The sequence below is a fragment of the Grampus griseus genome, assembly GCF_964374135.1.
Source record: "Grampus griseus genome assembly, chromosome: 19".
Taxonomy (NCBI): Eukaryota; Metazoa; Chordata; class Mammalia; order Artiodactyla; family Delphinidae; genus Grampus; species Grampus griseus.
In genome coordinates, this window is record NC_139013.1 from 23412761 (window position 1) to 23438935 (window position 26175).

General features: G+C 48.5%; 2 protein-coding genes across 2 annotated transcripts in view; both read right to left on the bottom strand.

Annotated features, from left to right (window-relative positions):
* LOC309836604 (ATP-binding cassette sub-family C member 11-like) lies at nt 1–25422 on the bottom strand (the record flags this gene model as incomplete). Its single annotated transcript, XM_082676716.1, is given in 19 exon segments — nt 1–114; nt 242–406; nt 2021–2065; nt 2069–2134; nt 2713–2791; nt 6296–6414; nt 6416–6480; nt 7964–8153; nt 9384–9473; nt 13507–13541; nt 13544–13692; nt 15153–15287; nt 15412–15610; nt 15613–15637; nt 19702–19899; nt 22874–22884; nt 23323–23412; nt 25144–25240; nt 25393–25422. Coding segments are annotated over 19 exon segments (1902 nt in total).
* Nucleotides 1–26175, bottom strand: part of LOC309837334 (ATP-binding cassette sub-family C member 12-like) — a gene marked incomplete at both ends in the record, with an annotated part of 145672 nt that overhangs the window by 85026 nt on the left and 34471 nt on the right.

The window sequence follows — 26175 nt, forward strand, 5'->3', positions numbered from 1 at the left end:
TCACTGCGGTCTCCCTTCTCCTGAGCTCAGCGAAGAACTGGCTGTTGCCAGCAGGGCTGCGGACATGGACCCGGGCTTCTTCTGCAGGACCTCAGGCCTGTCAAACTCCACCACCTGGGAGGCGGAGAGAGGAGGGGAGGGGGCGGGGGCACAGCTGAGCTTGGTCCTGAGGGACCTGAAGGCCTCTTGTGGCACCGGCCTGGGCGCCACCCTCCCAGTGGCCCCAGGGGTGTCCCCTCACCTTCCCGTTGCTCATGACGAGGATGCGGTCACAGTTGAGGATGGTGGTGACGCGGTGTGCGATAGTCAGCGCTGTGCAGCCCCAGATGCCTTCACGGGTTGTGCGCTGGATCAGGGTGTCCGTCTCCAAGTCAGTGGAGGCTGGGGCTTCATCAATAAGGATGATGTGATGGTACGAAACGGGGGTGAAGGCAGCCTCCTCTGGCCGAGACCTGGGTCTAGTCCTGGGTCTACCACTAGTTCACCAAGTACCTTAGCTGGAAAATGAGATCTTTGGACTAGGTTCAAAACCCACTTTGAGGGCTTCCCTGGTGGCGCAGTGGTTGAGAGTCCGCCTGCCCATGCAGGGGACACGGGTGCGTGCCCCGGTCCGGGAAGATCCCACATGCCGCGGAGCTGTTGGGCCTGCACGTCCGGAGCCTGTGCTCCGCAACGGGAGAGGCCACAACAGTGAGAGGCCCGCATACCTCAAAAAAAAAAAAAAAAAAAAAAAAGAACGGACTTTGAGTTCTAAGTTATCATCACATTATGAAGAGAATGTTGTTTCAACCAAGAGCTAACTATTTTTTAGTGACCAGAAAATTAAGTTCTTAAAAATGAAAATGTGCCAGTGGCAACTTCTTGTTTTATGAACCAGCTTCCTGTCTGTCTGAATTAACGTAGAGCAATGTTCCCCAAAGTGGGGGGCGGCCAGGCACACACTCTGGGTGGCACAGGAAATGGTGTAGCCAGTATATGGATAAAGGTACTTTTTACTTTAACATTTTTGTATTTCTTTCGTTAACAATATGCATTAGAAAAATCTAACTGGCACAGAAAGTGTGATTTTACAAATGCTCCCGTATGAGATGAGGCTGTTTTTTAAAAGAAGTCATCACGAGTAAATCATAGGGTAGGTGGTACGCAGATATGACAAAAACCATTAAGTGATGACTCAAATTTGGGAAACTATATAGAGAAAGCAGTTTTCAAGCCAAGTGGCTAAGTAACTGTGAAATACGGAACCGAGAGGTGAAGAAAGTGCTACATACATACCGCAAGTCCTGTCACTCCTCTGTCTTAGCAAGAGGGGGCAAGTCCTCCCTCCTCTGAAACTTTCTCCCTGCTTCTGGCCCTGTTGAGCTTTGCCTGCTCTTCCCCACAGCTCTGAGAGTCCGCAACAACATTTTTTGCATTGCTCATTAATTGACCATGTTGTGTGTTGCATGTGCATGTGTATACGTGTGCAAGTATGTACATACGTGTGCGTGTGAAGTGTGTGTATGTATGTGTGTGCGTATCACCCCACTTGTCAGGGAAAGTTGGCTCCTAACTAGCCCCTGTAGTACCTGAAATTACAGGTGAAATATTTGGGAAACCTTAAAAAACACTGTCAGATGAAACTTTAAATATATATATCATTTTGCCCCAGAACAGCTGTCATCTGATTCTCAATTCTAATAAAGATGAGGGAGTATCCTGCATCCAAGTTTTAAAAGGAAAGTACAGTGGGCAGTTTTGAGTGAATACGTTTCTAGCCTTGTGGCTTCGTGTAGGAGAAGCGCGTTGGGGCTTGGCTGTGGCAGTCGGGATGCCAGGATCCAGAGGCCCAGGTGGGGAAGCTCCCCCCTCCCCAGGCAGGTGTGCATGGAATGGCAGAAAGTGACACAGCAAACCCTTCTCAGATTTGTGGACGGAACCCAGCATGGCACCCAGAGTCCCATGTGCCCGAGGGAGAAAGAGCCAGTGTGTTTCCCATGCCAGGCATCCCCTGGACCCCTCACGCCTTGCCAGCTCTCACCTTGGAGCTGCGGAGGAGGGCCCGGGTGATGCAGAGTAGCTGCCACTACCCCACCGAGAAGTTCGAGCCATTTTCCACAACTTCTGCCTGCAGGCCTTGCGGCAACTTTGAGATCTGTGATATTGGGGAAGATTCCCATGCACCACTGTGGGCTGAGCCCTGACCAATCTCCTCGTACCTCTCCTGTCACATTCTGACACTCCCCCAAACCCCCGTCTGTCTGTCTCTACACTCCAGCCACTGGCCTTTCTCTTCCTCAACTGTGCCTGTCTCCCTCCCCTCTCAGGGTCTTTGCATCTGCTAGTTCCTGTGCCTGGAATGTTCCCTCAAAGATTGGTGCACAGCTGCCCCCTCAGTATTTGGTCTCGGTTAAATGTGCATCTTTACAGAGGCCCTGCCTGGCCACTCGCTGCAGTCTGCAGGTCTCAACACTACCTACACAGCACTTGCCTCTGTCTGAAAGCGTCTCTCCTGAATGTAAGCATCGGAAGGACAAAGCCGTACCCACCTTGCCCTTGCTATGCCCTCTGAGCTGGAACATACCTGGCTTACTGCTGGTGTCATCAACCTCTATGCTTTATCTAGGGATCCCAAACCATCTCCTCCCGTGAGATGATTTAATCCACGCAGAATGAGCGGAGCCCAGAGGACCATCAGGCTAACACCAAGAATTCAGACTTGCCGCTACTCACCATCTCGCTCAAGGACGTCCTCTCCAAGGCATCCCAGATCTGCTCATCTGTGCGGTGGTCAAAAGGGTCCAGGTTGAACCTGCCTCAGGAGAGGGAGAGAAGTGTTCAAGAAGCACTCTTGACCATTGAGTGGTCTGCCCCCCACACAGCAAGTGACCAAGGATGGTTAGAGCTGGATTACCGGGTCCAGAGAAGCACATTGAACTCCGAAGAATGGTCTTTCTTGTGCCTTCCCAGTACCCCTTCCTTCTTCAGACAGCAGCCCCCAAGTCTTGTTTGGGGGCCACCTCTTCCCCAGCCATCAAGCCCATGTGGTCCAGTTGGAGCTTCACCACCAGCACCAGGGTGGAGCAAGGACTCAGTTAAAAGCAAACAAGCACGCGGTACTCCCTGGCCACAGTGATTGGCTAGGGGTGGGAAGGGAACCAATCAGAGTGTATCTCAGGATTTTGACAACAATCACCAGGAAGGGGGCTTGTTCTTTCTCACTAACTGAGCAAGAGAGGCTGCAACCATCTTGTCTTGGGAGTGGGACACATGGCGCCCCCCCAGGGCCCTCATGGGAGCCCAAGAATGAAGCCAAGGCAGAGTGAGCGGGACCCTGGGCCCTTGAATCAGCCTTGGCCTTCCCAGTATCGTGAGCCAAAAGAGGCCCTTTTAGCTTAAGCCACCTGGAGTGTGTGTGTGTGTGTGTGTGTGTGTGTGTGTGTGTGTGTCAGCATATACATAACATAATACTTATCATTTTAACCATTTGTAAGTGTACAATTCAGTGGTGTTCAGTACATTCACAATGTCATGGAACAATCCACTAAAACTCATCATCACCAATAAAAACTCTGCCCATTAATCAGTCTCCTTCTTCCCCGCTCCCTCAGCCCCTGGTCACCTCTTTTCTACTTTCTGTTTCTATGAATTTGCCTATTCCTGGTACCTCATTTAAATGGAAATATACAATATTTGTCCTTCTATGTCCGGCTTATTTCACCTAGCATAATGTTTTCAAGGTCTATCCATGTTGTAGCATATATGAAATTTTCACTCCTGTTTATGGCTGAATGATATTCCATTGTGTGTATATATCACATTTTGTTTATCCATTCATCTGCTGATGGACATTTGGGTTGTTTCTACCGTTTGACTATTGTGCATAATGCCATAAACACGGGTATACGAATATCTGTACAAGCCCTGTGTTCAATGCTGTTAGGTATATACCTAGAACAAGAGTTGGTGGATCATATGATAATTCTATATTTAACTTTTTGAAGAACTGCCAAATTGTTTTCCACAGTGCCCGTGCCATTTTACATTCCCACCAATAGTTCATGAGGGTTCCAATTTCTCAACATTCACACCAACACTTATGTTCCTTTTTCTTTTTTCTTTTCTTATTATAGCCATTCTAGTAAGTATAAGGTCATTTTTTCTGTCTCTTGCAGTGAAAGAATCCTAACTGATCATCCAGGCGACTGACATCAGATTGGGATTTAACTGGACTTTATACCTATTAAGGTTTGCACTGGCATTTGGCATAGGAAACATTACAAACCCTTCCCTGTTACGCAACCACTGAGTCCCGATTGAAACCCGCTCTTAACCTCTGCTTTATCTTTCCCCAGTTCTGGCAGCCACATACATTTTGCGTGTAGAGCTAGATTGCATTAAAGAAGCAGAAGGTAAAATGCCCTATTTGCATGATATTTGATAGTTTCCAAAGCATTTTCACAGACGGGCTCATTGACATCCTCTTCCCCATGAGACGGATATACCCCTTGTATTGATGAGAAAATTATGGCTTATCAGTGTTAAGTGACTTGTTCAAGGTCACACCACAAGTCAGCCTGAGAGACAGGCTGGGATCAAAGATACTCAGAGATAAATGGAACCTTAAAGGGCAGAGAACCCAGGTCTCCTGTACTCCAGTCCACTCTTCCTGATGCAAGGGGGAGGCCATCGCTGGTTAAGGGGTTGGACTACCTGTGGTTATATCTCATCTTTACCATTTATGTGTGTGTCTCCTTCACTTTTCCTCTCTAAGTTCAGTTTCTTCCCTTATAAACAGGGGTTAATAACAGTGCCTACTTCATAGGATTGCTGTGACAGTTAAATGACACAGAATATTAAAGCATGGGGCTGGCACAAATAGATGCTCAATAAATGTTAATTCCTACTTTTACTTCTCCTATACGTTGGCACCATAGATTTGGCCAAGTTCCACCTTAACACAGTAATCTATCATTAAATGTTATCTCACTCCTCTAAAACAACACAATCATTACAAAATTCTCTGTCTGTGCACATATTATGCACTCTCCCTGGAAAGACTTTCTCCCCTTTTACTGCCAGGCAAGCTCCTACTTATCCTTCAGGACCCTACTCAAATGCCCACCCCCCTCCTCTAAGAAGACTTTCTGGATTCCCCCAGGCAGAGTTATTTGTCCTACTTGTGGGCTCCCTTAGCACTTAGTTCATATCTCTGATCTAGCAATTACCTCCTTGTATTATAATTTGACGGGTCTTACATCTCTACAACGTCCCCACCCACAACTATACTGTGAACTTCTGGGGGGAGCACGGGCAGTAATCATTCATCAAAGTGTCCCCAGTCCCTAGCACAATATCTGGACCTGGCAGAGGCTCAGAAAAGGCAAATTAAGTGGGTAAAAGGATGAAGGAATCAATGAACAACGAGAAAATAAATAAACGGATGATCAGAGCTCTGGGGTAAGTTATCCTCTTGCCTCTAAGAATGCCACTTAAATATCCCTGGAACGTGGGGTCCAGCTTCTCTTTTTTTTTTTTTTTTTTTGCGGTACGCGGGCCTCTCACTGCTGTGGCCTCTCCCGTTGTGGGGCACAGGCTCCGGACGCGCAGGCTCTGCGGCCATGGCTCACAGGCCCAGCCGTTCCGCGGCATGTGGGATCTTCCTGGACCGGGGCACGAACCCGTGTCCCCTGCATCGGCAGGCGGACTCTCAACCACTGTGCCACCAGGGAAGCCCTCAGCTTCATTTTTAATGCCTCATTCTTCCTCAGTCTCCATGCCTTGGGTTGGAACAAGTTAGCGAGCACCAAGCAGCAGCACTAATCTGGATGAAGCTTATTCCCCGAGTTGACTTCCAAGGAAATAGAAAGTATGGAGGGGAGGTTAAGGGACCCAGTTCTGCCTGCTTCACTGACGGGACTGCCTGGATTGCAAAGTGCATCGTAACATCCAGCCTGAACGCCCCGGTCGGCCTTACCCAGTGGGTGAGAGAAGAGGATGAACCACATCCATACGTGGAAGGATGTGGTGAGCCACAGGGCAAATGCTAATAGTGACCTGAAATCTGACCAATCCCATCAGATTTTTTAAAAATAAAAAATGCCTGGCTTTTGTTTAGGACATCATGATTCACAAAGTGCTCTTGTGTATATCTGGGCCTCATTCAATCCTCAGGAACATCTCGGAGAGGGGGGTCAGGTGGGCAGGAGAGGCCCTGTGTGCAAGGAGAGAGCGGAGGCCCAGAAATTGAGGCTCTGGCCACAGCTGACCAGAGGCAGCCCAGCCCCGGAGAGGCTGGCCTCGGCCCAGCACTCACCTGATGGTCCCCGACAGCAGGACAGGATCTTGAGGGATAACTGAGAACTTGGACAGCAGGTGCTCCAGGCTGAGGCTGCAGATGTCCACGCCATCGATGAGGATGCGGCCCGCGGAAGAGAGCCACCCCCAGGCGGAAGAGAGCCACCCCCAGGCGGAAGAGAGCCACCCCCAGGGAGGACTTCCCTGTGGGGCAAGAACAAGGAGATGGAGCCTGTGGGGTTCCGTCTCCTGAGTCTGCAGGAGGGGTAGCACAGGTCTGACCTGGCATCCAGCCCTGACCCACCCCCACCGTGGCCTGTTCCTCGTCATCATGAGCGCTGAGAGGGCAGAAGAGGCCCGGAGTCTCCCCTCCAAGGGGTGCCCAAAACCACGAGCAGCTTGTTACTGCCTCAACCAGAAGGCACAAATGGAGCCCCTGGATAAATCCAGCCCACACATATGTTTTGTTTCACACACACAACGTTATTGTTGTTTTTCAAATTCTTTGCCAGCATTTAAAAAAAATCCAAAGGCCCAATATGCAAAAATTCAAACTGCATGCTTCTCTTGAAAGTCAGTAGAACTGGCAACACTGGTCCCATATCTCCCGGGGCAATAGGCAGCTGGAGCCAAGTGTAGCTGCTTCCTTGAGAGAGAACAGCCTTCAAGTTCAGTGCGCTGCCCTCCCCACCCTCCTTTCATCACACCCCAGGCCCACTGCATGCATCTTTGTTACTTGCTGGGCCCTAAAAGCATTTGAGTTTTCAACCTCTGCTCTCAAAGATAAGGTCAGTGTGAGGGGCAGCCATGTGTCTTGTTCACCTTTGTGTTTCCATGCGTGGCATATAGTAGGTGCTCAGTAAATACCTACTGGATGAATACAGTCAATTGGACCATCTCTACTGAGAGCTTCTCTATGTCAGATCCAGTCCTCTCAACCCAACTGTGGGCAAGAAGTAGAAAGGGAAGAACACACGAAAGAATATAGCTGGGAACTCTTCACCTTGCAGTAGTGCAAGGCCTGCAGGGGCCTGAGGAGGCAGAGACCCACAAGGCTCCAGTCATCCTGGGGGCTTACCTGGAGAGGCAGCCCCGGGAACACAAGGTTGGGGTCTGAGCGCTGTCTTTGAACAACGCAGAATGTGGGACGGGATGACCCTAGGGTCAGACCTCCCAAAAGTGATAGGAGAGGAAGAGAGGAAAGAAGTCAACCAGAAGAAAGGAAGTGGGGAGAGACAGGTGGCGAAGGAGGAGGCTGACTAGAGAGGTCTAGAGGGGGAGGGGAGGAGGACTAGAGGAGCCGGAGCCCTGCACGCCCCCTGCTGGAAGCGCTCGTTCCTGCACCCTGTTCACCCTTCCTGTCTCCCCGCAGACGTTGGCCTCAGAGCTCAGACCACTGTAGCTCAAGGGCCCACCAACCCCGTTATTCCGTAACACACCCCTCTCCATCCCCACGGCCTTCACCACCAAGTCAGTCACCTCCCTCATTTCCTTATTTGATGACCATTAACGTCTGTCCCCTCCACTGGAATCCCATGACAGCAGAGACTTTGGGTTTTGTTCTCCCAACACAAAGTGAGGGCCCAATAAATATCTTTGGGGTCACTGAGTAAGCACAAGTCCGAAAACAGGTCTGACACCCAAAGGCCAACAATGAAGACGGGGGTGCCCCAGGCACTCAGCTCACCAGAGCCCATCCTTCCCACGATGCCCACCACTTCCTGGCCATGAATCGTCAGGTTGAGGCTGTAGAGGACAATAGGCGTGTTGTCTCTGTATTTCATCTGATAATCCTGGAATGTGATTTCCCCATGCTGCAGCCACCCATGGGGACAGTTTGTGCCTTCAATGTGTAAAGGAGCTTCAGAGACACACATCTCATTTTTAAAGAAAGAAAAAGAAATCAGTAGTTATCCTCCATCTCTGCCCATCCCCTGCTGACCCACTGGTCTCTAGCTGTGGGGTGTGTGATGCACCCCAGCCTGCCCTGAACCAGGGTCAAGCCACCACCATGTGATCAGAGGACACCCCAAGAGGAACATCCCACCCCCAATCACCTGAAATGCACATGATTTTATCCCTAAAGAGTGAGAAACCATATAGCTAGTCCCCTTGTTATTAACATGGAAAACTCTCTCTAATTTATTGTATGAGACTCTAAAGAAACAGAATCCAGAATAACGATGATAAGGACAGCAGAGCTAACTCACCCCTGTGGGGCATGTCTTATAGCTCAGAGCCCTCATGCAGACTTAATCTCTCTCGATCCCTATCCTAGGGGGTAGGCAATTTTGGATGATTCCACAGGTGAGGAAATAGAGGCTCAAACAGGTCAGATGACATGCTAACACCCCACAGCTGGTGAGTGGACGACCGCAGACTCAAACCCAGGGCTGCCTGGCTCCAAGCCCACAGCTCTGCATCGAGCACGGTGGGTGTATTGGGAGGAAAGTCTCCTCCTCTGGATGTTGGGGGTAATAATTCAGTCAACCTCCTTAAGTTGTTTTGTGATTCCATGAAATAATCTACATATCATTATAGTGAACCTTTACTATGGGTCAGGCACTATGCTAAGTGATTTGCATGTGATGTTATTTAATCTTTGTAATAACCCAATGAAGTAGATACTGTGATCTGTCCCATTTCAGAGACGGGGAGCAGAAAGGCTGAGTAATTCACAAGGGTACACAGCTGACTCACGCGGCAAAGCTTAGACCTGAGCCCAGGTGATCTGGCTCCAAAATCTGGGCTCTTAAATACTAGGACATAAATAGAAGCAATATTAATAACAATCATTATTGTCATCATTAGTATCATTATATTTGTGCAAACCCCTCACTTCTAAAAAGGGCAGATCATTCCCTCTACATCCAAGAATGCCATGAGGGATGTGGTCAAAATGAGCCAAGGGGTGTGGAAGAGCTTCTGAGAGATGATATGAACAGTTCCAGGGGAGATGGGGAGGAAGGACCAGGAACCCAGCTGCCTCCTGGGAAAATCTCAGGGCCCCTGAGGTGTTGGGGCTTGCAGAGGCCACAGGAGCTGAGCCCCAGGCTGGATGTGAGCCTTCTAGATCTCCCTGCATAAAGCCCAGACCTGTGTCCCACCTTCATGTACTGCAGCATCCTCTCCACAGCTGTAAAGTACGCCTCTGTCTCTGAACTAATCCGGATACAGGCCTGGAAGTTGGACACCAGCTGGAACGAAGGAGAAGCATCAGGCTAGCAGGCTGTGGGGGTGAGCTCAGGCTCTCTCCATTCCTGAAGACTGGGAGTTGCCATTCCTCCCGAGCAACTCTTCAAACCAAGGCAACTTCCCTTGTAGGGATGGAGCAGGTACCTCTGGCGCCCCCCCTGAGGCTACTCCTAAGTTTCACTGAAGCTGTGGTGGGCAGTTGTAGGCGAGCAACCCTACCAACCCCGTTCCACCTCAGGAACCCTCTGCTTTCCATTCAAAACGTTCATCCACACCACAGGAGCCCACTCAGCCCATGTGCAGCCCAGAAACACAGGAGTTATGGCCCTTGGGAGCAACCCTCAACTAACAGGGAAAAGAACCAGCAGATGAAGTCTCCTGTCTCTCAGCCTTTGGGGGACAATCCTGGGAGTTGAGTGCTGATGACCTAGACAGTGACCTCAATGACACACTCTCATGGTGCAGTTCCTCCTTCCCTGTCTCGTGCTCCTGTTCCCTTGGTCGTCTTTCCAAGGAGCCTCTCACAAATAATCTACCTGAATCTGAGTCCTTGTCTCAGGCTCTGCCTTCAGGGAAACCCAGGTTAAGAGGTGTCTCAGGGATTCTTGGGAATTGGAGGCACTATAGATGAGGAAATGGAGGTCCAAATAGAAGAAATGGTACACAGAGAATCACCTGGAAGCCGAAGGCAGAGCTGGGATGGGGGCCCAGTCTTTATGCTCTGTACCCCCCCGGCCATGCAGAAGGTGCTGGGCAACAACTCCGTTATACAGTCAGTCAACAAACTCTCATGGAGGTGTTGGGCCAGACTCCATGCTTAAAGTGCAACAGACACAGTTTCTGCCCTCGAGGAGTGCCCAGTTGGATGGGGAGATAGGTCAGCAGAGAAGGCAGCACGACAGAGTCAGCCCACAGCACCGTCGTGGCCAGGGGACAGTCACCAGACAAGGGCCACAGGGAAGGCTTCCTGGAGGAGTTGGCACTGGAGCTACATTTTTAAGGAGAGGTGGGATTTAGCCAGGTAAACACAGGTGGAGAGAGGTGTTCCTAACAGAGGGACAAAGTCTTGACAGTAGTACAGTGGCAGCATACATTCAGGACCCTGCAGGCCATTTGACTGCGGCTAAAGCAAAGGGCACGTACGGACCAGGGAGGCCAGGGAGGGAAAGCCTATATAAGTCAGAGAAGGGGTCACTATCCTGAAATGACACTGAGCTGGGAAGGGATATCAGACACAGTTGATTGCCTATCCACAGCTGCTCCCCTCTTCCTTCCTTGCTAACACATCCTCTGTTACGTTCAGGTGTCTACAGCTTGGAATTCCAGGAAGGCTTGGTTACTCCAAACCACTCATGTTAATCTCTCTCCTCTTGCCAATGACTGGTTTAGGAGTGAGCCATGACACAGCTCTGGCCAACAAAGCACAAGGAAGACTCAGATGCGAGCATTCCAGGAAGCTACTCCTTGTTCTTACAAGGGGACACATGGAAAAATTATCTACTCTCCAGTCTTTGGCAGTTTCTGGGTGAGGATGTGCTGCTTGGGGCTTCAGCAACCATTTTGTGAACTTGAGTAGACAATCCTGAGGACAAAAATCAGGCGTGAATGCCAGAGCAGAAAGATCAAATGATCATGGGTTCATGCTAGGCCAGTAAATTAGCCAACAGAGAACAGCCCTACCCCAGCCTTCCGGTCACATGGGATAATAAGTTGCCAGATTGTCAAGGCCGTTTTGAACTGGTTCTTTGGCTTACTTTGGCTTGCAACCAGAAACATCTCTAATATTTACTAAGAAACTCTTAGGGCTACAAAGCAACATGGTGTGTGATACCTGCCTCCCAAAGCCCGAATTTCCTCAAGAGTGCGCGCAGAAGTCAAAGTACCAGTTTGACCAGAGGAGAGAGTGCACGTGGGGTCTGAGGCCCGATTTGAGGGCCTGGAATGTAGGTCTGTGGCTTAGGTTTGGTGCATAAGGAGACAGGGAGTCTCTAGAGGTTCTAACCAAGGCAGTAACATGAGGAAAACTAGAATTAAAGATCACTCTGGGAAAGAGTGTAGAAGGTGGATGGGAAGGGGCTCGGGGGTGGGCGAGGCAGGGAGGCTAGGAGGTTGTTACCCAGGATAGAGATGAGACACTCAAACAGGGCAGCAGATGTTGAGAAGAAAGGATGAACCTGGGGTCATTCTGACATCATCACACCCCCAGGCGGAGCTCCTCCTTGGTGGCCTGTGGTGGGACAACTGGTCGACCTTGAGTGGACACCTGTATGCATGGTGCTCCTGGGAGAGCTAAGCCTCCACCCGCTTCCTGCACCAGCACTGGACAACCTGGGCACAGGGTGCAGCAGGCAGGGGCATCTCTGGCCTTAGTGACTCTGCGTCCCCCAGGACTCCAGTGTGGGGCCTCTCCCCAGAGTTCTGGAAGGCTCAGGGCCAACTCTGCACTGGGGCATGTGTGCATGTGTTTGTGCGTGGCCGAGTGTGTGCTTATGTATGTGTGTGTCAGAGAGAGGGAGAAAGAGAGAGAGAGAGAGAAGAGTGTGCCCCACCATGGACAAATCTGTCTCTCAGCAGCTGTGGGAATATGGGCAAATTAACTCCAGAAACTCTAGTTTCCTATCTGTAAGCTGGGAACAATAACAGCAAACATTTATCCAGCACTTATTCTGGGCCAAGGTTTTTAACATGCATGAACCCTCAAGTTTACATACATTCTTCACAAGTCCATGATTTCAGAACTTTTATTATCTCCCTTTTATAGAAGAGGAATCCCAGGCATAAGGAGGGTAACACACTTCCCCAAAGTCACACAGCTGATAATGGACAGAGCCTGGTGTGAACCTGCACGTTCCAAACCACACATTCTTAACTGCTTGGCCGCATCTCACGGAAGGTGGCAAGAGTTCAATGGAAGAAAGCACAGCAAGTACCCAGCAGGGCGCGGGCTCAGTGCAAGCTCCCCAGTACACTGGTTATGGCACGGGGCAGCTGTCTGTGGGCATGAACACTGCACAGCCTCCTGCGTGGCCCGTGCGCCCTCGGAAGGGTCTGCACACAGGCATGGGCATGTGGGCACAGCACCGTATGTGTGTGCAAACATATGTCTGCCACAGGGCTCAACAAGGAGCACACGGGAGCCCCTCGGCACCCAAAAGGATGCCTCAGCGTGGGGCACACGAGACCTAAGCCCAGTTAGAGAGAAAGCATCCAGAGAGGATAGTTAATGAGTACCCCTGGGGGAGGGGACGGCCAGGGTTCCCTGAGCCAGCATCTGGCCTTCATGGAGAGCCCTTCCCCAGGACTCTGGACATGAACCTTGGCCCCACTGCCTGGCATGGAGGAAGTCAGACCATGAGGCCTGCCAACTGCTACACCAGAGTCCCCCTGAGAGCCCATTTTTAAAATTAGATTCCAAGACCCCGCCCGGCAAGGACTTGACTCCGAATCCCTCCAGCTATGCTCCCTCTTGTCAGCCCCACGGGCCTGGCTGAATCAGCCTGGCAGGCTGGGCCGAGTGCTCAGTTTCAAGCCTATACACTTTGAAGTCTGAGAGACCTGCTCCAGGGGAGGACTGGGAAACCTACATTTTCCGCAGCTCCCTCACCCAGATACCTCAGAAAAGTTTGACAACTGAATCAGGGTATTAATAGTAAAGTGAAAACACACCAGACAGGAAACCAAAAGGTCAGAGGTCTTGCCCTGGCTCTGCTTCTAACGCTCTGTCCGTTCAGACAACTCCTTCCCCTCTCTGAGCCTCAATTTCCCCATCTACACAATAGGAGGGTTGGACTCTGTTGTCTGTGGACTCCCCTTCAATCCCAATATTCTATGATTCCGTTAAACACCTTTAAATACAGACTTCTCAGTTCAAAGGTGACGAGGAACCAGAACAAAGCTGCGGATTCAGAAAGCCAAGCACCTCGTTCGTAAGGTCACAAACGGCCAAAACCCAAGGTGTGATCAAAGTCCCGTGGACCCCTGAGTCTGACCACAGACCACTGGCCACCACCTGCCATCTGAGAGTCCCTCCCTCACCTGCAGGACAAGGCTGATAGCCATGGCTTTGTAGAATAGGGGGCAGAGGAAACTCCAAAAAACGTGAACAAGGCCACCATCAAGGTCACCATGCTGGTCATGAGCTCCAGCTTCAGTGCCACCCATCGCGTGGAAGACAGAAACATCAGCGGGTAGTTATTCTGTGCATCCGTCAGCCTTTTAAACCTGAGAAGGAGAGGACAACCTGAAAGCCACATGTATTTGTCTAACCCAGGGTTTCCCAAGGTGGGCACTGGTTGCTTCCTCCAGCATCCAGCTCCCCACTCTCATCAAAGAGCCAACAAAGAAAATTGGGGGGATTCCTTCCTACCCCTTTCTCAGCCATGGAGTTCACCTGACCCCAGATCTAGGAGTGGTCTCTGACCGATTTAGGCCTATCAGCAGTTTTCTCCCCCTGGCCTTGATGGTTGGCCCAGGGTGGGCAAGTTACCGCAACTGGGCCAATGAGAGTGAATACATGCCCAGATTTGTGAGTGAGTGAAGGGGAGTGATCCCTTCCTTGTACTTTTCCACCTTGTTTACTGCTGTATCCCGGTAGGTTCTCAGTGTTGACCGAATGAATGTGTCACTCCAGGATCCCTTAGTCCTAGTGTCTGCGCAGTCCTTGGGTCTCTCCAGTGCCACTGGGAGAGCTGGCACCATGGCTCATCCAATATTTCAGCCAACAGAGCACACACCATCTCACGTGCCCCAATTTTCCCAGGCTTCAAGGCCACCTCAGATGCTGCCTCCTCCCCGAAGCCTTTCCTGATCCCCAGATGTGGGTCGTCGTTTTCTCCTCTGAACCCCCAGGGCATTTTACCTGCTCCTCTCCTATGCTGTCTTATCATATTCAACACTGTCTTATTACAAAAACATACGTTTGTGTCTCCTGTCTCCCATTAGACGGTAAGCTTCTTGTAGTTCAGCACAGACCATGTTTGATTGATCTTTACAAGTAGATAAGTTTATGTTACACAATTAAACTTCAGCAACAATTGTAGGATTTGTTTGTTTGTTGCAACAAACATTAGAAGGCAAATCTGTGGCTGTGAATAGTGAAGAAAATTGTGTTATTTAGAGAGCCCTTGTTCTTTATTATTTTATTATATTTAGATGCCTGTTTGGAAGCGAAAGAAAAAAGAAAACCAATGCAGTAAGTGCTAACACAGTAACACATCTTACCATTAATTATATTGATATATGTATATAACAGCCACAGATCTTTTCGGGCCTCTCACTGTTGTGGCCTCTCCCGTTGCGGAGCACAGGCGCCGGACGTGCAGGCTCAGCGGCCATGGCTCACGGGCCCAGCCGCTCCGCGGCATGTGGGATCTTCCCAGACCGGGGCAGAACCCGTGTCCCCTGCATCGGCAGGTGGACTCTCAACCACTGCGCCACCACAGAAACCCATAGCCACAGATCTTTAAGGTTGACAAGCATTTTTCATATCACTTACATTTTTTATTCTTATAAGCACCATCTTCCAGATGAGGTTCTGGAGGCTCGGAGAAACAAGTGGGATAAAACAGAGCTCTCTCTGATTCTTCTGAAGATGATCCTGTTTCCAGATACTCTTTTTCCTGGCTTCCTGCGCCCCACCACCCCCAGAGTGCCCATCACCCTCAGACAGCAGAGGGACTCACTTGCTGATGGAATCTTCAGTTTCTCCATAGAAATGGATAGAGCTCAGGCTGTGCAGAGTGGTGAGGATGTGGGAAAATAAAGGGGAACTGTAGTTCTCCAGGCTCTTGAACGCATTGATGGCCCTCTTGAACATTCTGCATCGAAAATGGGAGTGAGTAACCTGGGCCATCTGCCTCTGGGACCCTCCAATTCTAGGTTGGTCCTAGACTCATACCCCAAGTCACAAACCTCATTCACAAGCGAAAAGAACCCACTCATCTAAAATAAACAAGGCAAACAATGAGTGTTACGACTCCCATCAGCAGGACAGAGGGAGACACCACACTGACGATCATCAGGATGGTGGTCACCACCAAGATCAGGAGCAGGGACTGTTCAGCCACAGTGGGCAAGAATTGGTCCAGCTCATGCAAGTCCCCTGCAAAGCAGTTCAGGAGTCGGCCTGCTGGGGTGGTGAAAAGAAACACATGGGGCAGCGGGACACCTGCAAGGACAAAAGCAACCCAGGTCATGAGGCTGGCTGCAGGCCTTGCTTGGGACTTGATGAAGACGCCAGCTACCCTCAGGCTCTGAAGAGGTACAGGATGCAGCCTGAAGGGTATTCAGGGAAGGCAACATAGAGCAGTGGTTAAAAGCAGGGGCTCCAGAGTCAATTTGCCTGGACTCCAGGGCTGCCCCACTCTTCTACCTACTACTATGGGCCTGTGGGCAAGTTACTTAACCCCTCTGAGTCTCCGTGTCCTCATTTGTAAAATGGGATGATAACAATGCTTCAGAGTTGTGATGACGGTTGCACAACTCTGCAAATATACTAAAATATACAATTTAAAAGGGTACATTATCAGGCTTCCCTGGTGGTGCAGCGGTTAATAATCTGCCCGCCAATGCAGGGGACTAGGGTTCGAGCCCTGGTCCGGGAAGATCTCACATGCTGAGGGGCAACTAAGCCTGTGAACCACAACTACTGAGCCTGCGCACTAGAGCCCATGAGCCACAACTACTGAGCCTGCGTGCCACAACTACTGAAGCCCATGTGCCTAGAGCCCATGCTCTGCAACGAGAACACACTGCAACGAGAAGCCCGCACACTGCAACCAAGAGTGGCCCCCACTCGCCATGACTAGAGAAAGCCCGTGCACAGCAATGAAGACCCAACTCAGCCAAAAATAAAATAAATAAATTTTAAGAAATAATATAAGGGTATATTATTGTATATTATATATTATATTATTGTATATTAAAAATATACAAGTTAAAAGGGTAAATTTCATGGTATGTGAATTATATCCTGATAAAACTATTATTTTAAAAAGGAGGGCTTCCCTGGTGGCGCAGTGGTTGGGAGTCCACCTGCCGATGCAGGGGACGCGGGTTCGTGCCCCAGTCTGGGAGGATCCCACGAGCCGCGCAGCAGCTGGGCCCGTGAGCCATGGCCGCTGGGCCTGCACGTCCGGAGCCTGTGCTCCGTGGCAGGAAGGGCCGTGGCAGTGAGAGGCCCGCGTGCCGCAAAAGAAAAAACAAAAAAACAAACAAAAAAAAACAGTAAAAAGGAAGGAAAGGGTGGGAGGGAGGGAGACGCAAGAGGGAAGAGATATGGGGATATATATATATGTATAGCTGATTTGCTTTGTTATAAAGCAGAAACTAACACACCACTGTAAAACAATTATACTCCAATAAAGATGTTCAAAAAAAATAAATAAAAACAAAAAAATAAATAAAAAGGAGGGAAACGATAATACATTAAAAGTCCTCAGAACAATACCTGCCTCCTGGTATTGCTATTAATACTAACTCTTACAATTATTTTCGACTCTTACTCTTACTTTTTTCTCAATAAAAAAGATGGGACCATTTCACTCAGTATCACCAAAAATTAGTAACAGTCATTCCACCACAATTGCATAAGATGGACTCTTGGGTAGATTTTAACCATGACTGCCCCTTCTTGAAGGTGGCATCCCAACCTGACCTCTAAAAGCACTGGATGTGAGGTCCTTTGGAGATCAAAGAGCATTTCATATTAGAAAAGTTCTAAGAAAACCATCTAGTTCATCCTCCTCATTTTACAGATGAGGAAACTGAAGCCCAGAGAAGGGAGAGCAGCTTAGTGACTTGCTCAAGGTCACCCAAGTAGTTAACAACAAAACCATGACAGGACCAGGCCTCCCAAGGCTTCCCTCACCCCCAGCACAGCCACGCTCTTCACTGGAGGCATTTCTTAAAAGGTCAAGGCACGGACCTACTGACCACTGACCACTTTCATTTCCCCATGTATTTCTCAAGACATAACACAAAACAAAGAAATGAATAGAAGTTAATAGTATCTAATAAAGCCAAAACTAAAGGAAGCAATGAAAGGAGAAGGGAGAAAGGAAGAAAATACATTTTGCCTATTAATAAATTATAATTATTTCAGTCATGAAGTGTCCCTTACTTACAGCAGCCCTCATGGCAAATACCTGGATCCTGCTGACTAAATATAGTTCATTTGCCGTCTAAAGTGGGGAGCAGCAAACTTCAGAGGGGCCGGCTGTGAGCTTCCTTGTTTTCTTTTCCTGCATCTAAATTGTCTTTAATTTTATCTCCGGAATCTTTTGTTAAATACATGAGCTAAGTAAAGCAAAAAGAATTGTCACAATCACTGGGACAAATCAAAGACTAAAACAATCACCCTCTCTAGGATGCTGAGCGCTCATGGGGAGCGGGGTGCAGGGAGAAGGGCTTGGGAGCAGGACTCAGCTCAGCTGTGGCATGAAAGGGGTCTGTGAGAGCCCACTCTCACGAGGGATTAGAAGAAAACGGTGGGGACACAGCCACAGGGGCTCTGGTTGCCTCCTTAAGTATCAAAATAATCTGGTTCTGTTTTTGTTTTTGCAGTTTGTTGATTTTGCAGTTGAGCCAATTTTTTCAGAGATTTGTCCTTTACTTGTGTTTATTTAAAACTACAAAGGCAAATTTAAAATCAATAAAGCCATAAAAGGATGAGAAAAAGGAAAATGTTTTAAATATGAAATGTATTTTCTAATGAAAAAAACTTGAACATTTCTTAAAATTAAAATACAGAATATCTCTTTGAGGCCTGGGCATTAGATATTTCTAGAATCTGGGAATGCAGAGTCAGAAACTTAGAGACCAGCTAGCTGGTGTCACCACCACAGGCCAGGTGGTGAAGAGTGCCAGGCCTTGGGTAGAATTTCCCCTCTCCTGCCTTCTGGCTCCACCAAGGCAGTTGCTTTATATGAGTTGTGGGGAAATGCCCTGGCCTCACCCTCCTAAAATGAAAACACAATTTGCATTCAATCTACAAGGACTGATGGGTGGCCTCCTTGCCTCCCGAGATCCCTCTGAGAAGCCCCCTCTCTACAGCTCTGAGCTCCAGCCTTCCTGAACTCCACGCAGCTCCCTGGAAACGCTCTGCTTCTGCTCGCCTCTTAATCTTGAACTGGCGAAATCCCATTCATCCTCAGGTCTTAGCATAGAGGTCACTTCCTCCAAGAAGCCTTCTTGGACTCCTACCTTCCTTCCACCACCACCAAGCTGGGGTTAGGTGCATCATGTCTTTATGGCCCTGTGTGCCCCACCCCATGGGTAACTCTGCACACCATATTACAACAGCCTATTTTCTTGTCCCTCTCCCTCCTTAGACTATAAGGCCATGATGACCCAAACCATACTTGCATTGTTCATTTACCATTGTAAACCCAGTGCCCACCCCAGAGTCTGGCACATAGTAATACTTGATAAGTGAGAGAGAAAAAGGATATTTCCAAGAGGTAGTGAAATACCAGACAATTTGGTATTCTAACCACAACACACATTCTAACCATAACACTTGTGGGATTTCAGTTTTCTCATATGTAAGATGAGGCTAAAATACCCACTTCAAAGGGAACTTAAGGAAATTATAAACAGCCCTTTATGTGACAGTGCTCAGACAATGGAGGCCAGCATTGGTAGCTGAGGGTTGACCCTCCAGCAAGGGACACTAAACTTCTACAATCATGCCTCCACTGGTAGGAGAGTTTCAATGCACCTATCTCATTCTCTGGCCTGCTCCCACCCAGCTAGTGACCCAGTATACACTTACAACTATGACATTACATTCTCCAAACCATGGAGACAGCAAAAAAGATCAGTGGTTGTCAGGCGTCTGGGGGAAGGGAGGGGGAGGGATGAATAGGTGGCGCAAAGGGGACTTTTAGGGCAGTGAAATTATTCTGTATGATACGTAATGGTAGACACATACCAGTATACATTTGTCAAAACCCATAGAATGTACAACACAAAGAGTGAACCTTAATGTAAACTCTGGACTTTAGTTGATAATGTATCAATATTGACTCATCAATTGTAACAGATGTCCCCCATTAAAGCAAGATATTAATAATAGGAGAAACTGAGGATGTGGTGAGGGATAAAAGAGAACTCTGTACTTTCTGCTCAATTTTTCTGTAGACGAAAAAAAGAAAGTCTAGTAATTAAAAAAAGAAAGTTGAGCAAGGTCAGGGCTCAGCCTTTGGCCACGCCCAGTGCCCAGGCCCATACCTTGTTGAAGAGCTTGCTGTGCAACGCTGTGGGTGCCTTCCTCACGACCTCGGTGAAAGCCGCCGAGGTGCAGAAGCCCATGCAGACTGCGAACAGGGCACTGAGGCCATACACCAGTTGGCAAAAGGGCAGCTGAGGATTGTCCAATACGTCACCTGGGTCTGCAGTGGTCCTATTGCTCTCTTGACTGCTATCGGTCTTCAAGAAAGGACAGGGGGTGTGGTATGATAAGAAATATGCTTAGACTTTGTCCCCAATTCCTGGCACAGAGCTCCTAAAACACTTGCAATTTCCTAAGTGATGGGGGTGCTCAGAGCATCATTTGTGGTAGTATTTGGCCTTTGACTCTGGTTCCTGACACAAGCGCTTCTAAGACCTTTGGGGTCTCTGGAGCAATAAGAGAGTCTTTTGTAGCTAATCGGATGACTAGTGGCTGGGGGCCCCTAAATAGCTTCAGGATTGGGGCTGGTCACCAGAAAGACCAAGCCATGAGTCCAAGCTTGGAACTTTCAGCTCTGCCCCCATCCTCTGGGAAGTGGGGAGAGCCTGGAAATTGAGTTAATAATCGATCATGCCTACCTGTTGAAGCCACCATAAAAATCCCTAAAGCACGGGGCTCGGAGAGCTTCCAGCTTGGTGAACACATCCATGTGCCAGAAGGTCCCGCACTTTGGACCCTTCTGGACCCCACCCTATGTACATTTCCATCTGGCTGTGCATCTGTATCCTTTATTATATCCCTTAGTTTAAAAACTGGTTAAAATATTTCCCTAAGTTCTGTGAGCCATCCTAGCAAATTAGCAAACCCAAAGAGGCAGTCAGGGGAATCCCCAATTTACAGCTGATTCATCAGAAGTACAGAACGTCAGACTTGTGATTGGCACCTGAAATGGGAGCAGTCTTGTGGAACTGAGCCCTTAACCTGTGGGGTCTGTGCTAACTCCAGGTAAGTAGAGTCAGAATTGAATTGAATTGTAGCACACCCAGCTAGTGTCCAGAGAGTTGGAGAACTGGTTGATGTTGGGAAAAACCTGCACAGTGGGTATCAGAAACATTGTGTGTGAATAGAGGAAAACTGTGAGTTTTCTTTTTCAGAGGGTCAGACCATCTGAGTCCAGGGTGAAATTCAGCAGGGAGGAAAATCCTTCTTCCTGGGGCTACCTAAGACTCAGTAGCTGGTAGAAGATGAAACTATACATTACAACCTCCCTGCTCAGCGCTGTTGCTTTTCCCTTCTCCTTCCCCACTGCCCTGCCCTGGACTAAGCCCTCATTTTCTGTCCCCTGGACCACTACAACAGCAGTCTCCCTGACTCCAGCTCTTGCCTCCACTCTATCTCCCACTCCACTCTGACTGCTCTAAACTCAACCCCACAACCTTTAGGACTTCCATTCATCCCTCTCTCAATGCCTCTTTGTCCCAAGGCAACCTGCTGTCTAATGTGGCCTCTTTTCTTCTGTCAGGGTAGAAAATGGTTGATAAGTTACTTCACTCTGTGGTGTTAGAAATCTGTGCTAGAGGATCATCCAGCATCACCTCTGCCCCCTTCCATACCCTCCACTGCAATTCAGGGGAGGGCTTGGGAATTCGGTTTGCCAGACTCCTTGCGAGCGAGGTCTGAGGTTAGATTCTGCCAAGGAGAGACACTCACAGGAAATCTAAAGGTTCAAAGAGGAGAAGCCATCACACGCTAGTGGCAACTGTGGACAGGTGCGTGGGACATGGAGTTCGGCCAGTGGTTTGCAGGCATCCTTCCAAGGATCAGCTCCCTCAGTGCTGCCTGCTTCTGAGACCACTGGAACCTGCTTCCCCTCTCCCCTCCAGCCCTTCCAATGGCTGTGTAGCCTCTAATTTGTGTATTAAATCTTTGGAAGCTCTAAATATTTCAAGTGGCTCCTGCTTTCCTGATCAAACTGTGTCTGACAAATGACTCAAAAGTTAACCAAATAAAGCATTGGAAAAACATGGCCTGGATTCAAAGCACAGAGTTCAAGGCACCTTCACGTCTCAGGGCAGCCTCCTTAGCCTCTCTAAGCACTGTTTCTGCAAATGTAAAATGCAAACAGTGACACCGACCTCAGAATGAGCTGGGAAGGTTAATGAGTTAACGTGGCACATAATGGCTGAGAGCCGCAGAGCCCTCAACACGGAACAACTCTGTGCGAACTCCTGCACTAAAAGACTTGACCAGATTCTAGAATGGCTTCTAGAGGAAAAGGCGTGTCGCTCAGAGGATCCCAGCTCCCCCCACCTTCATTAAAATGCCTCTGCCAGGAAAATTTACTGTTTCTTCCAGCCTGGACCTGATGACAGGCCCCTGATCTCCCTTCCTCAGAGCACTTACTAAGAAGGGCTCACAGCTGTGACTATGTATCTCCTGCAACTCAGAAGCATCTCTCTTAAGGACCTGAGAACCATTCCTTTGAAATGTAATCATCAGAAAGGACAGAGCCTCTGTCTCCCAGTCTCTGTGAGAGGATAGACAGCTTGCTGGCTACAGACACAGCTGGCCTAATCACACTGACACTCACCAGCCTTTTGTACTTTTTCACTTCTCTGACCCAACTGAGCCCCTGCTTTCCCTTCTCCATCATTCTCCCTTTAAAATGCCCAAAGCACCCTGTGCAAATTGGGAATTCCTATCCCCATTTACTGAGTCTCCAAGAGAGGAAGTAACTTGCCCAAAGTCACAGAGCTGGTGAGTGGGGAAGCCAAGGATGAGAAAACAAAGGGTACACGCCATCCTTTAGCACCTGCCTCTTGCCCTGGCACTCTATCCACCTCTCCAGTCTGTGTCCCATGCCCATATTCTTTTTACTGAATTCTACCCTTCCTTAAGCTCCACTCAAGGGCCACCTCTCTTTGATGATATCTGAGATTATTCCTGGTCCCAGAGATCTCTCTTGCTACTGGTGGATGCAACGTCCTAATTCTCCAACTAGATTACAGGGTAGTTTCTTAGGTGACTTTATACCCCCTTGCCTCCAGAGCTCAGCACAGAGCCTAGTCCATAGTAGGTACTTCCTGAATACAGATCAATTGGTTTGTTGATTCATTCATGCATTTCACAAGTATTTGCTGCTCCCCTGCTTTGGTCAGCCTCTGTATTACGTCCTGCAGGGATGCCCACGGTGGAAGGGGTGAGGATGGTGATCTCCTATGTGCAGCCTACCTCTTCCTCCCCTAGACAGGTAGAGAGAAGACACATCTTACCCAGGGTTAGGTTCCAAAGTCAATGAAGAATAAAAAGTTGGCATGGAGTCAAAATACTATCAAAAATTAAATTACTCAAAAAGCACAGTATCATATACTTGGTTTTGTGTTTACAACATTGTATAGTTTAGTTAGGGATCCATAGCAATACTTTTCCCTTAGCGACAATAATTTACATGTCTATGTCTTACCATATTTGATTTTGAAATGCCAAGTACACATGAAAACATAACTTCTGGCATTGACTATGGTGGTAGAGTTACTATAGTTGAGTATGGTTGGGATTATGTAAGTTAAACTCATGAATGGCATGACCCTTTGGGTCCCTCTACCTCACATGACCTTGCACATTCTGGTCTGACCCAGCTTCAGGGATAGACCTGGCCTGGAGCATCTGACAGCCCGTACCTCCGGCTGCCTGGATGTAATGGTGGTGGATGCTCCACTTCAGGGACTCTTTTTCCATCTTCTCCTTCTGTGTGAGCTGATTTTCTAGCACTGGATCAGCGAAAAGAAGGAAACAGTATGCCTCCCAATCTCCTGTATCTCCTTCCTGGGTCAAGAGGAGTCCTTGCAAAGCCTTCTGCTCTGGATGCCACCCAGTGCCCCACCCAAGTCTGACTCTAACCAGCAGGGTTTCCAGGTTTGCCCCGGTTCCAAAGTCTGAAAAGGGGGTCCATCGCCAGCCATTCAATAAACCCTGGAGGGCCTGCGGTTCCCAAGGGCTTGGTGGCTTGAGAGAGACGGCAGGAGAGAATGAAGAAAGCAGTGACCTAGGACTAGAAAACCTGGGTTCCAGAATTATCATCATGATACTGTACAACTTCAAGCAAATCACTTAACCTCTCTGTTTCCTCATCTGACAACTGGCGGGCTTATAGATGATTGCTAAGATGCTTTGTAGCAATACACTTCTGAGACAACTCCTCAAAAAACAGTTGTGACACCAGCCCAAGCAGACTCTTGGCCTACAGCAGGGCAGAGAGACCAGGTGCCTGGAGATATCAGTAGATGTTGCCAATGACAACTACAACAATAACAGGAGACAGCCCTGCGGGGGAGACATCTGTTGTTTCTGCCCAACGCTCTCCCTTCTAATAGCAACACCACAGTTCTCCCTGGAGAAGAGGGCTCTCTTCGTGAAATTTTAATTTGAGGGAAATTATACTAGATGAAAAACGTTTGGAGTAGGTTTGCTTCAAAAGGATTCTGTACGTGTTCCTGCTACTTTAGAACCCAAAGTTGCTGAGGCCTGGTTCTTCAACTTTTCCTTTCATTCCGTGATCTACACCCTTTTCTGCCAATAAATTCTTTTTCTGCCCAAATTGGTTTCTGATCTTTGCAGCTGAAGACTCTATTGGTGACAGAAACCTACAATGTGCCAGGCACTGTCCTGAGACCTTCCCTATACCTGATCTCTTCTAACCTCCACTACGACCCTGTAATGTAAGCACTATTACCTCTATTTTTGCCAGTGAGGGTTCAGAGAGTTTAACTTGCTTGGCTAAGGTCACCCAGCTTTGTGAGCAGCGGAGCTGGAATTCAAATCCAGAACTTGTCTTATTTTAAAAATGAAAAAGGGCTTCCCTGGTGGCGCAGTGGTTGAGAGTCCGCCTGCCGATGGGTTCGTGCCCCGGTCCGGGAGGATCCCACATGCCGCGGAGCGGCTGGGCCTGTGAGCCATGGCCGCTGAGTCTGCGTGTCCGGAGCCTGTGCTCCGCAACGGGAGAGGCCACGGCAGTGAGAGGCCCGCGTACCGCACAAAAAAAAAAAAAAAAAAAAAAAAGTAAAACTTTCTCTTCTGCTGCCTTGTCTCAGAAAAGAGCAAGGCCATGAGCTTCTGGATGCCTAGGACTGGGCCCAAATCATTTCTAACTTTCAATACCTTTGCTCTCAAAAAAAATGTGTAATGAATTAATGGCCTGGATGCCTTGCAAAGTTTTAAATTTGAGCCACTCAAGGTCAAAGCTACCCCCATCCTGCCTCTGCCTCTGCACATGCTCAGCTGTTTCCCCACCAATACTCACTTCCTGGACGCTTCAGGCCTCCTGACCAGCACAGTTCACTCCCCACAGCCCTCAGATACTTGGATCTGTAGCCTGTATGTGCGATGTCTGGGACCCCATTCAATGAGTGACATGGCCTGGTCTCTCATCCAGGAGGAAATGCCAGGGCCTCTGGAAGATGCAGGCAGGCAGAGGTTCTCACTCTGTTCCCCAGCACTTTTACCAGCATTTTCATTGAGACGCTCTTCTGGACAAGTGGTCTGGGCCCGACCTTCCACCTGTAGCTCTTCTGCTGCCTTTGCTATGCCCTGCAACACTCCCTGGGGAGAAAACACAAGCTGTGGATGCAGGGGGTGGTCCTCCCCGTTGGGTCAGGAGTGAGAGTGGGGTGGGTTGGAAATCACCTGTATGGCTTCCCCATGCATCTTCTGGATGAGCTGGGCATATCGCCCCTTCTTCTGTATTAACTCACTGTGAATTCCTTTTTCACAGATTTTCCCATCTTCTAACAAAATGGTCTGGCCACAAAACTCTAAATACTGAAGAGTCAGAAGAAATAAGGTCTTCAGTAAGCATACAAAAAAGCTATTCAACTTCACTCTTCAAAAGGAAAATATAAATTTAAATCATGACAAGGTATTTTATGCCACCAGTTTGGCAAAAACTTAAACACTGGACAACCCCGGGTGTTGGTAATGGCTGGGGTAAGTGGAACTCTTACAAAGTTCGGGGTGGGGGTAGGGCTGTAGACTGGTACATCTACTTTGAAAAACAATTTGACAATATCTAGTAAAGTTAAAGATTTTTGAAGAATTATGAACCAATAATTCTACTCCTAAAACACAACCCTAAAAAAAGCCCTCTCAAACACGTGCATAAAAGCACATGTAGAAGCATGTATGTTGAAGCATTTCTTGTAAACGTGAAAAATGGGAAACAACCTAAATGTCCATCCTGGAGAAATAAATTCTGGAATATTCAGATATTGAAATACAATGCAAGTGAGAATGAAATAAAATTCCATGTATTCACATGGAAGTTCTTAAAAATATAAAGTTGAGTAGAAACGCAAATTACCGAAGGACACAGAAAGGAAAATGTCAATTATGTAAAGTTTTTAAATATGCAAAAGGACACTTGCTCACATCTGGAGATTCATACGTATGTTGTAAAAGTGTGAAGACATACATGGGAACAATGAACAGCCGAGTGAGTGGGGCAGGAAGGAGGGAAGAGAGTGTAATTGAGGGCCATC